This window comes from Artemia sp. Qi Xiang Cuo, chromosome 14 (assembly GCF_049724085.1).
Source record: "Artemia sp. Qi Xiang Cuo chromosome 14, ASM4972408v1, whole genome shotgun sequence".
Lineage (NCBI taxonomy): Eukaryota > Metazoa > Arthropoda > Branchiopoda > Anostraca > Artemiidae > Artemia > Artemia sp. Qi Xiang Cuo.
In genome coordinates, this window is record NC_142807.1 from 6,928,340 (window position 1) to 6,943,906 (window position 15,567).

A 15,567-nucleotide genomic window follows, 5' to 3' on the forward strand; every position below is an offset into this window, starting at 1 on the left:
CATAGGGTTTAGAACCCTATTCAGATTAATTTCTGCTCGTTTTGAGTTTGACTTATTTTAATTTCTGTACGTTTTGGGTTTGATCTATTTATTGATACTGATTTGTGGTAGTTTTATGTTTGGTAGAATATGTGTAAAAATGTTAAAAATGTACTTGGTAAAAATGTGTTTGGGGAAATAGTGGGCGTGAGAGGGGGATTAGTTGCTCTCCAATGACTTTTGACTATTAAAAAGGGTACTAGCCCTTTCAATTTCTAATCAAATGAGCTTTTTTTAAAGTTTCTACAACAAAGCTTTCTAAAAAAAACTTATATGCCCCCATCATAACTTACAACCCTCACCCTGAAGACTCTGAGGGGGTTATCATTCTCAAAGATCTAATTTCAAGAACTTTTAACTACGTTGAACAAAATGGATATCTAAAAATTTGATTGCATGTGCTTGGGGAAATGGTGGGCGTAAGAGGGTGGTTAGTTGCCCTCCAATCACTTTCAACTATTAAAAAGGCACTATTATTAAGGGAAGTTGATATGACAACACTTTCTACAAAACCTTATATGCCCTCAGGGCATAATTTACAACCCTTGACCTGAGGGCTGTATGGGGTTATCATCCTCAAACACCTATTTTCCGGACCTTTTATTTACGTTGAACAAAATGTCTATTTCAAAATTTTGATTGGATATGTTTGAGGAAATGGTGGGTGTGAGAGGATGGTTAGTTGCCCTCCAATTACTTTAAACTTTTTAAAATGCCACTAGCCCTTTGAATTTTTAATCGAATGAGCCCTTTTTGAAGTTTCTACGAAAACTTATCTAGAAAAACTTATATGCCCCCAGGGCATAACTTAAAAACCTTTGCCCTGAGGGGTTTTGGTGGTTCATCATCCTCAAAGACAAAATACCTATCTCAAAATTTTGATTGCATGTGTTTGGGGGAATGGTGAGTGTGAGAGGGGGATTAGTTGCCCTCTAATGACTTTAAACTATTAAAAAGGGCAGTAGCCATTTCAATTTCCAATCGAATGGGCCCTTTTTGAAGTTCCTACGATAAAGCTTTCAATAAAAACCTTATATTACCCCAGGGCATAACTTACAACCCTTGCCCTGAAAACTGTGGGGGAGTGTCCTGCTCAAAGATATAATATCCAGACCTTTCAACTGCGTTGAACAAAATAGCTATCTCAAAATTTTGACTGGATGTGTTTGGGAATAGTGGGAGTGGAAGGGGTGTTAGTTGCCCTTCAATCACTTTTGACTTTTAAAAAGGGCACTAGCCATTTCAATTTCCAATCGAATGAGCCCTTTTTGAAGTTTCTACAACAATGCTTTCTATAAATACCTTATATGCCCCCAGAGCATAATTTACACCCCTTGCCCTGAGGGCCGTGGGGGGATGTCATCCTCAAAGACTTAATTTCCAGAAGTTTCAACTACGTTGAACAAAATGACTATCTCAAAATTTTTATTGGGCGTGTTTGGGGAACAGGTGGGCGTGTGAGGGAGGTTAGTTGCCCTCCAATCACTTTCGAATTTTAAAAAGGCGCTAGCCCTTTGAATTTCCAATCGAATGAGCCTTTTTTGAAGTTTCTACGACAAAGCTTTGTATAAAAACCTTATATGCCCCCAGCGCATAACTTACAACCCTTGCCCTGAGGGCTGTGGGAGGAGTGTCCTCCTCAAAAACGTAATTTGTATCCGGAAATCAACTACGCTGAACAAAATAGCTATCTCAAAATTTTGACTGGATGTGTTTGGAAATAGTGGGCGTGGAAGGGGTGTTAGTTGCCCTTCAATCACTTTTGACTTTTAAAAAGGGCACTAGCCATTTCAATTTCCAATCGAGTGAGCCCTTTTTGAAGTTTGTACAACAATGCTTTCTATAAATACCTTATATGCCCCCAGAGCATAATTTACACCCCTTGCCCTGAGGGCCGTGGGGGGATGTCATCCTCAAAGACTTAATTTCCAGAAGTTTCAACTACGTTGAACAAAATGACTATCTCAAAATTTTTATTGGGCGTGTTTGGGGACCAGGTGGGCGTGAGAGGGAGGTTAGTTGCCCTCCAATCACTTTCGAATTTTAAAAAGGTCACTAGGCCTTTGAATTTACAATCGAATGAGCCTTTTTTGAAGTTTTTACGACAAAGCTTTCTATAAAAACCTTATATGCCTCCAGGGCATAACTTACAACCCATGCCCTGAGGGCTGTGGGAGGAGTGTCCTCCTCAAAAACGTAATTTGTATCTGGAAATCAACTACGCTGAACAAAATAGCTATCTCAAAACGTTGATTGGATGTGTTTGTGGGAATGGTGGGCGTGGAAGGGGTGTTAGTTGCCTTCCAATCACTTTCGACTATGAAACGGGGCAGTAGCCATTCCAATTTCCAATCGAATAAGCCCTTTTCGAAGTTTCTACGACAACTCCTTCGATACGAAGTGCCCTGGCCAAAACCAGAAAATAAATAAATAATACATTGTGCCAACATCGTTTCTTTACTTAGGCAGCGCCATTGCGCTGCCTATGATTGGGAGAACAGAATTCAAGCAGAAGTGAGAATAGGATTAAAGATTGGTTGCTAGACAGCGGTCGTTTTCAAGGAGTAGGGATCATGTACTTCTACTGAAAGGTGTCCCCTACAAACAATAGTATGGTTACTGCCCATTTCTCTAACGGTAAAAGCATAAGACCTACTGTGTATTTGGCGCTTTACTAAAAGCAATTATGTTACAAATATTTTCTTTTGTTTTTATTGCAATATTGAAAATAAAATGAAAATTGCAGTGAAACCAGACAAGGATTTACCAATAGGCCCTCTAGGCCCTGTGGCTTTCATTATTCCCGTGGTTTTGGGGATTTCCCGAAAACCTTGCAAAACGGAGCAGCAAAAACGCTTGGGTCTAGACACATCAAAGCTTTAAATCCGGCCTGGGTGAAACAAAATCTTGAGGACACATTTGATTAAAAAGGGGCGTGATGAGAGGGGGCTAGTTACCCTCGGATCTCTTTTGACTCTTATGAAGCGAACTAGAATTTTCAATTTCCAATCAAATGAACCTTTTCTGAAATTTATACAAGCATTTCTTTCGTAAGAACCATATACGCTGCCAGGACACAACTTATAAAGCCTGCCCCCCAGGTCCTGGGGAGTTGTGTTGACACCAGAATTTTTGTTATTGAATTTTTGAACTATTTTTAAAAACTGGCTATCTCAAAATTTGTATTGGATGAGTTTGGGGAAAAGGGCAGGGGATGGGGCTATTTGCCCTCTAATCTCTTTTGACTCTTAAAAAGTAAACTATAACTTTCAATTTCCAATCAAATGAGCCCTCTATGAAGTTTATACGAGCATCGTTTCTGTAAGAACCATATATGCTCCCAGGGCACAATTTAGAACGCACGTCCTAAGACCCTGGGGGGTTGTATTGACAACAGATTTTTTCTTAATCGACCTTTGAACTATTTTTAACAAAATGATTATCTCAAATTTTTTATTGGATAGGTTTGGGGAAAAAAGACATGGGGGAGGGCTAGTTGCCCTCTGATCTGTTTTGACTCTTAAAAAGGGAATTTAAACTTTCAATTTCCAGTCAAAAGAGCCCTTTCTGAAGTTCATATGAACATCCCTTCCATAAGAACCATATATGCTCCCAGGGCCTAACTTAAAAAGCCTGCCATGGGCCCTAGGGGTTGTGTTGACACCTGAGTTTTTGTTATCTGACCTTTGAACTATTTTTAACAAAATGGCTATCTCAAAACCTTTACTGGATGCATTTGGGAAAAAAGGGGAATGAGGAGGGGGCAAGTTGCCCTCCAATTTCTTCTGACTCTCAAAAACTGAACTATAACTTTCAATTTCCAATCAAATGAACCCTCTCTGAAGTTTATACAAGAATTCCTTCCACAAGAACCATATATATCTCCAGGGCATAACTTCAACGCTTGCCCTGGACCCTGGATGGTTGTGTTGACGCCAGAGTTTCTGTAATATGATCTTTGAACTATCTTTAAAAAAATGGCTATCTCAAAGTTCTTACTGGATGGGTTTGAGGAAAAAAGGACGTGGAAGGGGGAGGGTGGCTAGTTGCCTTCCAATCTCTTTTGCAGTTGTTTTATATATCCTGAAGCCATATCCAGGACCATCATGAGGGGGAGCGGGTCAGGGTGCATTGTTAGAAAAGTGAGCATGATGTTTGTAAGAGCATAAAATAAGAAATCTAACATTACCACTTTTGTTAGCATATTTTTTTCTAGAAATGGTCTACCACTTAATATTTACCATAATTTAGGCTTTAAACGCATTCTTAAGAATTTTTATTCACATATCTTAACCAATATAAAATTTTTAGTTTTCTTGACATATCTCTAAAATAAAAGTGCATTGCTTCACACGTCAATGATGGATAAACATCCAGGTTATTCTCAATTTTCACAATAATTTTAAAATACCATGACTTCTTTCTTCAAGCCAATCAATTAGCAGTTGTTGTAAAATAACAGAGAAGAAAAGAGTGAAACCCTTGAAAAATATAGTATGAGTAGCCTATATAGTGTAGACAGTATATTTATCCAACACAGAGGGGGGGTATACAACAGGGGGTAAGGTATTTATCCAACGGGGGAATGTATTGATGATTGTTTTAAGGGAGTTCTCACAATTTCTGGTAACCATTTTCTAATAAGAAACAAGGTGTCACTGTGGGTACTTTTAAGGGTTCAAAATAAATTTGCAGAGGAAGCAGTTTGTATATTTGGGAATTTTGTAAAGGCACAAAAGTGGTGTGTTTATCTTTGATCCCAGTAAATAACAGAAAAAAAATCAAAAAATACCTAATTAATTTCCAAGATAGCAAAATGCCTATCCTCTAGAATTCTACCAAAATCATAGTTCAACGGGCAAAAAAGCTATAGAAAAGTTGGCATTGTTCTACTGCATGACCACTTTACTCAGTCTTAAACTTTCAGAGTAAGTAGACTTAATGAGTCAAGGATTTTTGAACAAAAACGTGGTTGTATAAATTTCTAGGGCAAAAATTTCAAAATTTCTTTTACACTGATCTAATTTTCATGCATGCTATTATGAACATTTCATGCTATCCAGATACCTCAATTGAGATTTTAAAACAAGGGGACCTCAATTTCGATTTTTTTTTTTTTTTTTTTTTTTAAGACAACAAAACAGACATATTTTTGTTGAATAAAACATTTATTTGAACAAAAAAACAATAACAACAAATATTAACAATGACACAATTCTTTTAATTTAATGGTGGAAAATGATGTGCTCCACCAAGGGCATTTACATGAGGGGATCTGTATGGATTCAGCCCCATAGAAACTGAAAAGTTTTGTAGATATATAATTTTCACAAGAAATAGTAACTCTACCCCTTCAACTTCAACTCTGCAGTAAAACTATTATTAAAAGTCCCTAACACAATACTACTGCTGATTGAAAATGTTGGTCATATATTCAAAATTTGTCCAATAGGCTATTTAAACTGCAATCCAAAATTAAAATTTTTAAGCAGAAAAACTGAAAAAAAATGCTTCTAATATTAAACAACAATAAAATAAACTCAATCAAAATCAAACAAAAATTAAAAGGAAACTGGAACAGCTTGGGAGGGAGTCAAGAATAAAGCTTTGAGTATATTGTGGTGGTGGACAGTACACTGCTGCATTGGCCTCAGGCAGATTGGCACCACAGTGAGTTCTTAGTAGTAGTAGCTTAATTGTCATAACACATTGAACCAATTATTACATGAATCAATACATTTATTCTTAGTAGAATAATGTGGTCAGCATATTCAATGCATGACAAACTGATTTCACCATAAAACACTGAAGCTGAAAGAGATCATGAACATTGAGCTCATATGCACTTAAATATATTGGGTGACAAGCAACCTTCTGGATGGATTCCTTTACAAACAGAATCCTTGCTATTACAATAAAATTCTGCATATATCCCTGAGTAACAAGATTGTGCAATAGGTCACTTTATGTGAACTAACAACCACAAAATAGTTCTCAAGTCTGATAAGCACTAACCAGGGATACCTTTGACAGACGTTGTACAATCTCTTCTATTAAGTAAGATGAAATATCTTGATTTAATTTCTCAATTTTGTTGCAAGGTCAGTCATTAAATGAAGTACCATTAATTTCATGGACAATAGTCTGATCAAAACAGATAAATCCTCAAATCACAGTAGTTGATTCACAAATCAAATCACAACTATCAAACCCTATTCAGAGTTGTATATAATTTTCTAAACCACACTGCCTTTCCATTTACAGAATCTAATAAATGAACATAGGATCTTTCTTCATGCAAAAATACAAACTTCCACATTTTTGTAGATATGACCTTAAAATCTGTACATTATGGTTCTCTGATATGCTGAATCTGATGGTGGATTTTTTTTTTTAATTTTACTTGATATTTCGAGGGTGTTTTCACCCTTCTCAAAAATCTGGAAAATTTTGTCAGACTTACTGCTTTTGATGAATAACATTAAAATTAATGAACTTCAGATATTTTGCATCAGAATAAAAATGCAATTCTTTTGATGTATGCTTATTAATTATTATCAAATTCTTTTTTTAGAGTTTTGTGTATTATTAGGTGGAGCTGCTTCTTACTTAAAGTTTGTTACCACAAACTGTTTGATCAAACTAAAAGAAAAAATGAAAAAATAAAACTCTTACTTTATATGACCGAATTTTCACTCTTACGTTAATAATTGAGAAGTGCCTGTTTACCAAACACCTTTAGTCCTCAGTTTTATAGATTATAAGCAAGCGTTTGGTTATGTTGATAGAAGAGCTTTAGTAAAGGTCTTATCCTTGCATGGTATACCAGACAGAAAAATAAGTGATTAGTACATTTGTATGAGAATAACACAGCTGCAGTTCAGGTAAGAAATGAGGTTAGCAGCTGATTTTGTATTAAATCAGGAGTTAAGCAGGGTTGTGTTCTATCCCCTTTTATATGGATCATTTTGATGGACTTTGTCTTAAGGAGTACAGTAAAGGCAATGGGAGAACACAATCAAATGGAACGGAAAATTTTCCAGGACTTAGATTATGCTGATGATTTAAGCATCCTAGATGAGAGATGCTGCAGACAATGTTTTAAGAGAAGAACGGTGCGGTTTTAGAAAAGGTAGAGAATGTGTCAACCAAATTTTTACTCTTAGTATAATAATTGAGAAGTGCCTTAGTTGTCAAACACCTTTGGTCCTCAGTTTTATAGATTATGAGCAAGCGTTTGATTCTGTTGATAGATCAGCTTTAGCAAAGGTCTTATCTTTGTATAGTATACCAGACAAATACATTAAAGTGATTAGTGCTATGTACAGGAGTAACACTGCTGCAGTTAAGGGTAGCAGCTGGTTTTGTATTAAATCAGAAGTTAAGCAAGGCTAGGAATAAGGGAAGATGAAAAGGTGATGTTGGGTAAAAAAAGATTGATTGGGTGGGTAGCTTCACTTAGCTTGGTAGTATTATTAGTGAAGACAGCAGGAAAAGTGTAGATGTTAAAAGTAGAATAGCCAAGGCTCAAGGCGTTTCTTCACATTAAAAAAAAAGTTTGGAAGAATAGGAAGATAAGTCTGCAAACCAAGAATAGAATATTGGATGGTACAGTGATGACTGTGGCCAAATATGGCTCTGAAGCATGGGAGCTCCAAAAAGCAGATGAAGATTTGCTAGATGTTTTCCAGAGAAATTGCCTTCAGATTGTTCTGGGTACTTGGCTGACTGACTGCATTTCAAACAGTAGAGTGTACAAAAAATGTGTTTAAATCCTGCTCTCTAGGGCTATAATGAAAGAAAGGTTGAGATGGCTAAGGCATGTTCTGTGGATGAGGGATTTCAGATTGCCAAAAATTGTCCTTTTCAGCCAACCATCTAGGGCTAAATAGAAAGCAGGTTGTCCTTGTCTGGGGAGGGAGGATGTCATAAAGAAAGAATTAAAGGAAATGGGAACTTCCTGGGAGTGTGTAAAGAGGGAGGCTTTGAGTAGACTGGGGTGGAGGAGGAGCATGCATAGCTGTGTTGGGCTCAGGCGGCTTGGTGCTCAGGTGAGTTGTTAGTAGTAGTAGATGAAGGTGTGAGCAAAATGAATGAGGTTTTTTAAGTTCAAGGTGCTAGAATAGGTTTGAAAATTAATGTTAAGAAGACTAAGTTGCTAAGGCTAGGAACAAGCAAGGATGAAAAAATGACATTGGGTAATGAAAAGATTGATCAGGTGGACAGCTTCAATTACCTTGGTAGTATTATTAGTAAAGATGGTGGGATCAGTGAAGATGTTAAAACTAGAATAGTCAAGGCTCAGGGTGTTTTCTTCACAGTTGAAAAAAGTTTGAAATAATAGGAAGATAAATCTGCAAACCAAGATTAGAATATTGGAAGCTACAGTGGTCAAATATGATTCTGAAGCATGGGTGCTCCAAAAAGCAGATGAAGATTTGCTAGTTATTTTCCAGACAAATTACCTACAGATTGTTTTGAGTATCTAGCTGACTGACCATATTTCAAACAGTAGGCTATACAAAAAGTATGGTTCAATATTACTTTGTAGGACAATAATGTGAGAAAGGTTGAGACAGCTAGGGAACATTCTGTGGATGAAGGATGGCAGATTACCAATGTTTGTCCTTTACAGCTGACCATCAAGAGCTAAAGGGAAAGCAGGTTGTCTGTAGTTGGGGTGAGAATATGTAATAAATAAAGATTTAAAGGAAATGGGAGCTTCCTGGTAGGGTGTAAAGAGAGAAAATTTGAAGAGACTGGGATGGAGCAGGAGCATGTGTAGTGGTGTTGGCCTCAGGTGGCTTAGTGTTGTGGTGGGTTGTTAGTAGTAGCATATTTATGTTAATTCATGCTGAAGCTTTTTAGTACTTTAAGAAAGCTTATTATTCCAACTAAATGGCCCTTGTGTTTCAGGAGGTATTATTAAAGAATTGGGACAAAAAGTCAAACTTTAGCATAAAGATCAAGATATTGAGAAGGGGTAGTCCCCATCAAATATGGAAAAACTTCTGTTCATTTTAGGTTTTGATGTTGCTCCTTACTTTTACTTGAATAAAAAAAAAAATTTAATTTCTGATAATTTTTCAAATACTTCCAGGAAATCAACCTCCCTCTTGATAGAAAATTCCCCCAAAATAGATTTTTTATGAAAAGTTCATCTCATGTAAAATATCCCTGGAAAACTCCATCCTTGCTCAAAATACCCCCCACACACACAACAAAAAATCATTGGACAATGCCACCAGAAAGTTCTTCTTAGCCTACTTTCATATTAAGAAAATACTTGCTTTTTATTTAATTTATGTTTTTTTACAAATCATGCTGGAAATTACCCCCCTCCCATCATGGAAAGTTTCTCCCACAAAATAATTCTTCCATGGAGAATTTCTGGCTGCAGAAATTACCCCATGGAGAATTTCCCCTGTGGAAAATCCCTCTCCCCAGGAAAAATCCTCTAGACAATTCTAGCTGCCCTCAAAATTACCCCAAACAATTCCTCCCAAAATATCTCCACATTTAAACTGAGTAGCCAAAGAAAAAATAAGACAAATAAAAATAATTTCATGTAGGAATTATGGCAAATTCCCAACATGTAAAATTTTTCCTGGAAACATCACCCCAAGAAACAGCCCTCTCCATGGAAAATATTCTCTCCCTTGAAAAATTTCAGTATACATATCAATAACAAATGCTATGTCAAAACAATGGGCAAATTTCATAACTTACAACCCTTAACCCATGTTGTGATGGGTCATGTCATCCCCAGAGGCATACTTATTGAACCCTTATGCTGAAGAAATGGTTATCTCAAAATTTTGATTAGGTGACTTTGGAGGGGTGGTAGTTTTCCTCTAGTCTTTTGGGTAACTTAAAAAGAGCACTAGAACTTTTAATTTTCATTTGAATAAGCCCTATAGCAATCTTCTAGGACTACTCTTTCAATACAATTATCCATAGGGAAAAAAATATCATATAGGCTATCTTTGATCTTTCTTCTGGTAAAAAATGCATAATTCTAGGTATTTTCCAAATGGGAGCTTGAAACCTCTACAGTAGGGTTAGCATTGAACTTAATGCATTTTATATATTTGGAATAAGAGAAAAACCAATTCTTTTGGTGTATCTATTTTTATCAAAAATTTGTTTTTTACAGCTTTGGTTATTATTGGGCCTAGTTGCTCCTTCCTCACAATTTGTAACCACAAACTGTTTGATACATCAACACAGGTTTTAACAGTCATGAAGTGAAGTTGCAGTCCAAAGTTTAACAAACTAATGGCAGATTCACAATTGCCTAATGTTTAAGGAATGTAGACCTATAAAGGAGACAACTATAATCTTATAGTAGAAAGTTGGACTTAAACTAAGTAAAAAAAAACTTATTTACATGGAACCACCAAGCACAAACTTGGTGCTTATATTCCTTAGGTATTTGTAATCAGAATGGTTAATTTTGACCTAAGCCTCTCTCAGATCACTTGTACCCCTCAAGTTCCTATTTTTTCAGAATTTTAATTTCTTATAGTTGACAATTGTATATTTATTTGGCTTCCAAACCAAATAAAAAAGATACTACTATTGCTACAGAGCAAAAGGAGTTGAAAAGGAACGTAAAACAAGGAATCTAATGGTTCTACATTTATTTCATCAAAAATGTTTTCTTCTGAAGAGCTGCTGCTACCTTTACCAGTTTCCTTCAGAAATGGTCAGCCACTAAATATTTATCCAAATTATGTCCAAGAAAAGTTTTTTAAAGCATATGCCTCTTCTCTCTCCAAAATGCAATGACCTTGCATGATTTGACCTTTCAAGCCAAATTTTGCAAAAGAAAATTTATGATTTTCTAATTTTTAAATATATTTAAAAACAAATTGAGACCTAACAGAAGTTTTTTAGCTTTAACACAATACCTTCTCTAAATCCCAAGCTAATCCTAAGCTGTAAAAGTTCCAAACCAATTCAAAAAATGTGTCTACAAATTGAAAAAATAAAAATGAATTCCAGGTACTGATTCATGGATATAGGCTAAGCCAAGAAAAGTGTTTTAAAGCATATGCCTCTTCTCTATCCAAAATGAAATGACATTGCATGATCTGACCTTTCAAGCCAAATTTTGAAAAATAAAATTTATGATTTTATAATTTTTAAAAATATTTAAAAACAAATGAGACCTAATGGAAGTGTTATAGCCTTAAGACAATACCTTCTCTAAATCCCAAGTTAATCCTAAGCTGTAAAAGTTCAAAAACAATTTGGTAAAATTCTACTTTAGGTACTGTTGACTATCTTGGAAAGGGGTTAGGTTAGGAAAATCTGTGATTTGTAGAAGCAAAGCCTTCCAAAATAGATCTACTGCTTAAATGAAGCACAATAAAATTGTTTTGAGCTTTGCAACTTTGCTCAATCCTAATTTATAAGTAAAGATATGCAAATAAATTTCCTAAATTTTGGAAATAAAACATTGATATGGCTTAAAATTCTGCATAAATAACTGAAACTGTATTTTCAAAGCTAAAGCCAGGGAAGAAGAAACTGGTGACTGAAAATTAAGGTAAAATGTTTTTTTGTCAAAATTTCAATGGGTCAGACCTGTCATGTAGGAAAATTTCAGGACCCTCTAGAGCATGAAGGAGTGGAGGTGGGTACTTCAAAATACCTTCCAGGACATACTTTAGCCTGTAGACCCATCCCTGAAAGTTTCACTTTCCTATTTTCCTAACCTCGCCCCATTCCAAGATAGCCAAAAGTAGCTAAAGCAGAATTTTACCAACAATTCAAAAAATGTGTCTCCAAATTGAAAATATGAAAATGAATTCAAGCAGCTGAATCATGGATATAGGCTAAGCCAAGAGTTTGGGTTAGTGAGAAAAAAACATGTTCAGAAAATAATTTGTAATTCATAATAAGGTAGCCTATGCAGAAAAAGAGTACTTAAAAATTTTAGAAAGTGATTCCACTAGCCTAGACCTATAATTTACCCCCCACCCCCTGGGATGTGTAAATATATAGCCCAAATGTATATTTCCTATATATCTCTGGTTCTTGAATTTGTCAAGAAACAAAGTCTTGGTTGATTCAATTTACAGGTACATGGGTAGAAGCAGGAGCAATGCATGGTAAATATATAGCCTAATATGAAAAGGCCTACATAAGTACATATTACGCATTGAGGAGTAAATTATTCTGAGATTGCTTTCAAAATTTGCTAACTAGTCTGCAGTTTTACTGCACATTAGCCTAGGCCTGAGAGCATAACTGCAGCTTTTTCATTTGGAAGGGGGGCGAGAGGAGTCCAAATCCGGAGATTCAAGGAGCATGGGCTATATAATAAATTACTCACCAAATTATTAGGGGACAAGGGGAGCCCCACCTCAAACAACCCCACTGATCAAACCTATACCCATGAATTAAGAATAATTTCTTAACATATTTCTTTATCAGTAGCACCGGTTCAAAGATTATTCTGAATTACGTTTTATTACTTACACTGCACTAGCTCTACTCCCCAGAGATGAATTCCTCACTGGAATAGACTTTCGTTTAGCAGGCTCTGAGCTTTTGCGCATGGCTAATTTAAATTAAATTTTGGCGGGAAAGTTCCTAACAGTAAGGTATTCGATGATTTTGGGTTGTCGCAGTGTAAGCCAAATATCTCAAATATTTTTCTGCGATAAAATTAACCAAAATATTATGCCCGTGCCACATTATTGTCACACTTGTCGATAAAACCAAAATTACGCCCGACTACAGCGCCAATTACGTTCGTCGTTCGTAATTTCTCGAGTTGAACATTGTTCAACTTTAAAACATAAATTTCTTGACTGACCAATTAGAATCAAGGTTTAAGTCATAATTTTTAAAACTAGAAAAGATGGAAACTTGGAACAGCGGTTTTTCTATCTGGGAGAGGAATCTAACAAAAATTAAAAAAACCCTTGCCCGTGCCACACCATAGTAACATTTATCAATAAAGAAAGCCAAATATCATGTATAAGATGGCAATTTTCTTGATTTTAGCGTCGCACTTGTATTTAAAAAGCCCAAAATTTAACATTGCAAAAAATTAGTTTAAAGATTTTGCTCCAACAGTAATTTGTGTCCAACTGTCCTCTACTAATAATAAGTCTTCTTAACTTTTGTTAGATTCCTCTCTCAGATAGAAAAACCGCTGTTCTAAGTTTTGATCTTTTCTAGTTTCAAAAAGTAACCTTTAAACATTAACTCTGATTGGTCAGTGGAGAAATTTATGCTTGAAATGAACAATGTTCAACTCGAGAAATTACGAACGGCAAGCATAATTGGCGCTGCAGTCGTGCGTAATCTTGATTTTATCGAGAAGTATGACTATAACGTGGCACGGGCATTAGTATTAAAAGAGAACAGTAGGACACAAAGTACTGTTGATACAAACTCTTTAAACTAATTTCTTGCAATTTTAATTTTTTGCTTTTTAAATACAAGTTTGACGCTAAAATCAAGAAAATTGTCTTTTCATTCATGATATTTGGCTTTCTTAATCGATAGATGTGACTATGATGAGGCACGGGCATAAAACAGAAAATTGAGTGTAGAATTGAGTGTTGTGTCCTAGGGGATAGAAAAATTCCAATGAGGGCATTAACAAGGTATATCAAAAAACAAATATAGCGATCATTTAAATTTTTAGTTTGGCTTAAAATAAACCCTGCTAATTCACGAAAAAAAATTGGGTTTATATTTCACAGCTGCCTCAATACTCCACGTGTTTTTAAATCACCTGTACGTTTCGTTTGCACTGCAGCTAAACAAATATAAACAACCAGTAAAATAGTGGATCAATATTTTGACTTGAAAATGTAGCTATACTTGTTAGTAGTAAATGTAATTAAGGTCTATTCTAAATTGAATCACATTTTCAATTTGAAACTTTTATTGCAAAGAAGTATAAAATGGTAGTTATATCAGTTTTTCTTTTTCGGTGGTAATCAGTTCAAATTTGTCTTCTTCATTGTAGTTGAATGCAGTTTCGTTACTAGCAAAAATGTTTGGGTGGACATGAGTGCCCATAGGCTGAATTCCAGGGAAGGGCTTACCTGGTCTAATTGGCACTTTTAATGCTATATAATAGAAGTCTCAAAACAAAAATATAAAAAATAAGGCAGTATTATTCAGCCAGGAGGGGGCTCGCACCCTTTTCTGTCCCCTCTTATGGGTGCCCATGGGGGAGAGCAAGGGATTTTACCGACCGGGTCGTGAGTTTTACTGACTGTGTTTTGTACCAATTAGCATAACGTTCGTTTCGAAAATAATAAGTAATGTATTTACCAACCAAGATTTGGGTTTCGGTAAATATCATTTCACTATTTTAATGTTGTTTATTTAACCAAATGAAAAGTTGTAGCACCATCTGTAAAATCACTGCAGTAGTCGGTAAAACTGGTGTTTGCTGACCAAGTTCAAAATTTCTGTAGATAACATGTCATTATTTTCGTAGTCTTTCTTGAACCGGACAAATAATTTTAGTAGCGTCGGAAAAATCATGGCGCGAAGCATCACGATTTTACTGACTTATTTTTTTTTACCAAGTGACCAAAAGATTGGGGGCGTCCCCCCTCCCATACGTGACGGCCCTGGTTGATTGGACTCTATTCCCATAAAACCACTGAGAAACCAAGGTCTTGTATGACATTTTAGTGGATCATATATTAAATAAGAAAACAAAAAAGCATTCTGTATAACTTTATTCATGTTTCTAAATAATAATTTGATGTTTAAAAAGTCATACAGAAGACTTTATATCATTCTCCATGTTTAAAGGAAACACAATATTGCCTATTGTTTTGATTTTATAGTGCTTTGTATATAAGAGTAAATGACAATATTTGTTGCTTAGAGCATAAAGAACCAATGACTTTAATAGGCCTAGTCAAACAGTGCTCACCCAAGTAGGCTAATTTGTATTTCTAATATAAAAAAAGCATAAAAGGTATATGCTACTATTATATAGTAACTATGAGGTAGATTTATATCAAAATATTCAAGCAAATCACACAGCCTACTAGGTATCTTACCTTAGACCGTTTACTTTAAAAAATTATCAGTTTACTTTTATTTTACTAGAATATGAGTCTCTGTCAGTAAGGCAATAGGTGCATTTTCAATCACTGGTGGTGTCTCAGTTCTCTGATCATCTTATTTGAAGTTTTGCCGGCGAACCAAAAACAGAGAACTGTGAGCGTTTTTCTTCATGGCTCTCTGTTCTCAGTTCTCTGGCGCAGAGCATCCACCCAAGAACTGGCTTCTGAAGTCAGTTCGGTCTCTGTTAGATAGGAGAAATTTGGTTGCTAGAAATGAAATTCTTAGCAAAGAAATAGATAAGTGTTGCAATTTACTATTTTTGCTTTTTTAGTCTGTGCTCTAACTCAAATAAGCAATTAGTTCTTATTACCACATGTCTATAACTGTGTTTTAGGTCATTTCATGAAAATTTTACCTAAAGGACTGGAAGTCAGCGGCTGTTCAAAGATATTTAATTCGACCATCAGT

The 15,567-nt window shown here is 35.5% G+C and overlaps 1 protein-coding gene across 1 annotated transcript in view; it reads right to left on the reverse strand.

Moving 5' to 3' along the window:
• LOC148944075 (uncharacterized) overlaps nt 1-12,641 on the reverse strand; it is an 81,364-nt gene extending 68,723 nt beyond the window's left edge. The window contains exon 1 of the mRNA XM_089100201.1: nt 12,529-12,641. Coding sequence (XP_088956327.1) covers nt 12,529-12,608 — 80 coding nt within the window. The 5' untranslated portion in view covers nt 12,609-12,641. The remainder of the gene's footprint in view (nt 1-12,528) is intronic.
• Between the last annotated feature and the right edge of the window lie 2,926 nt (nt 12,642-15,567).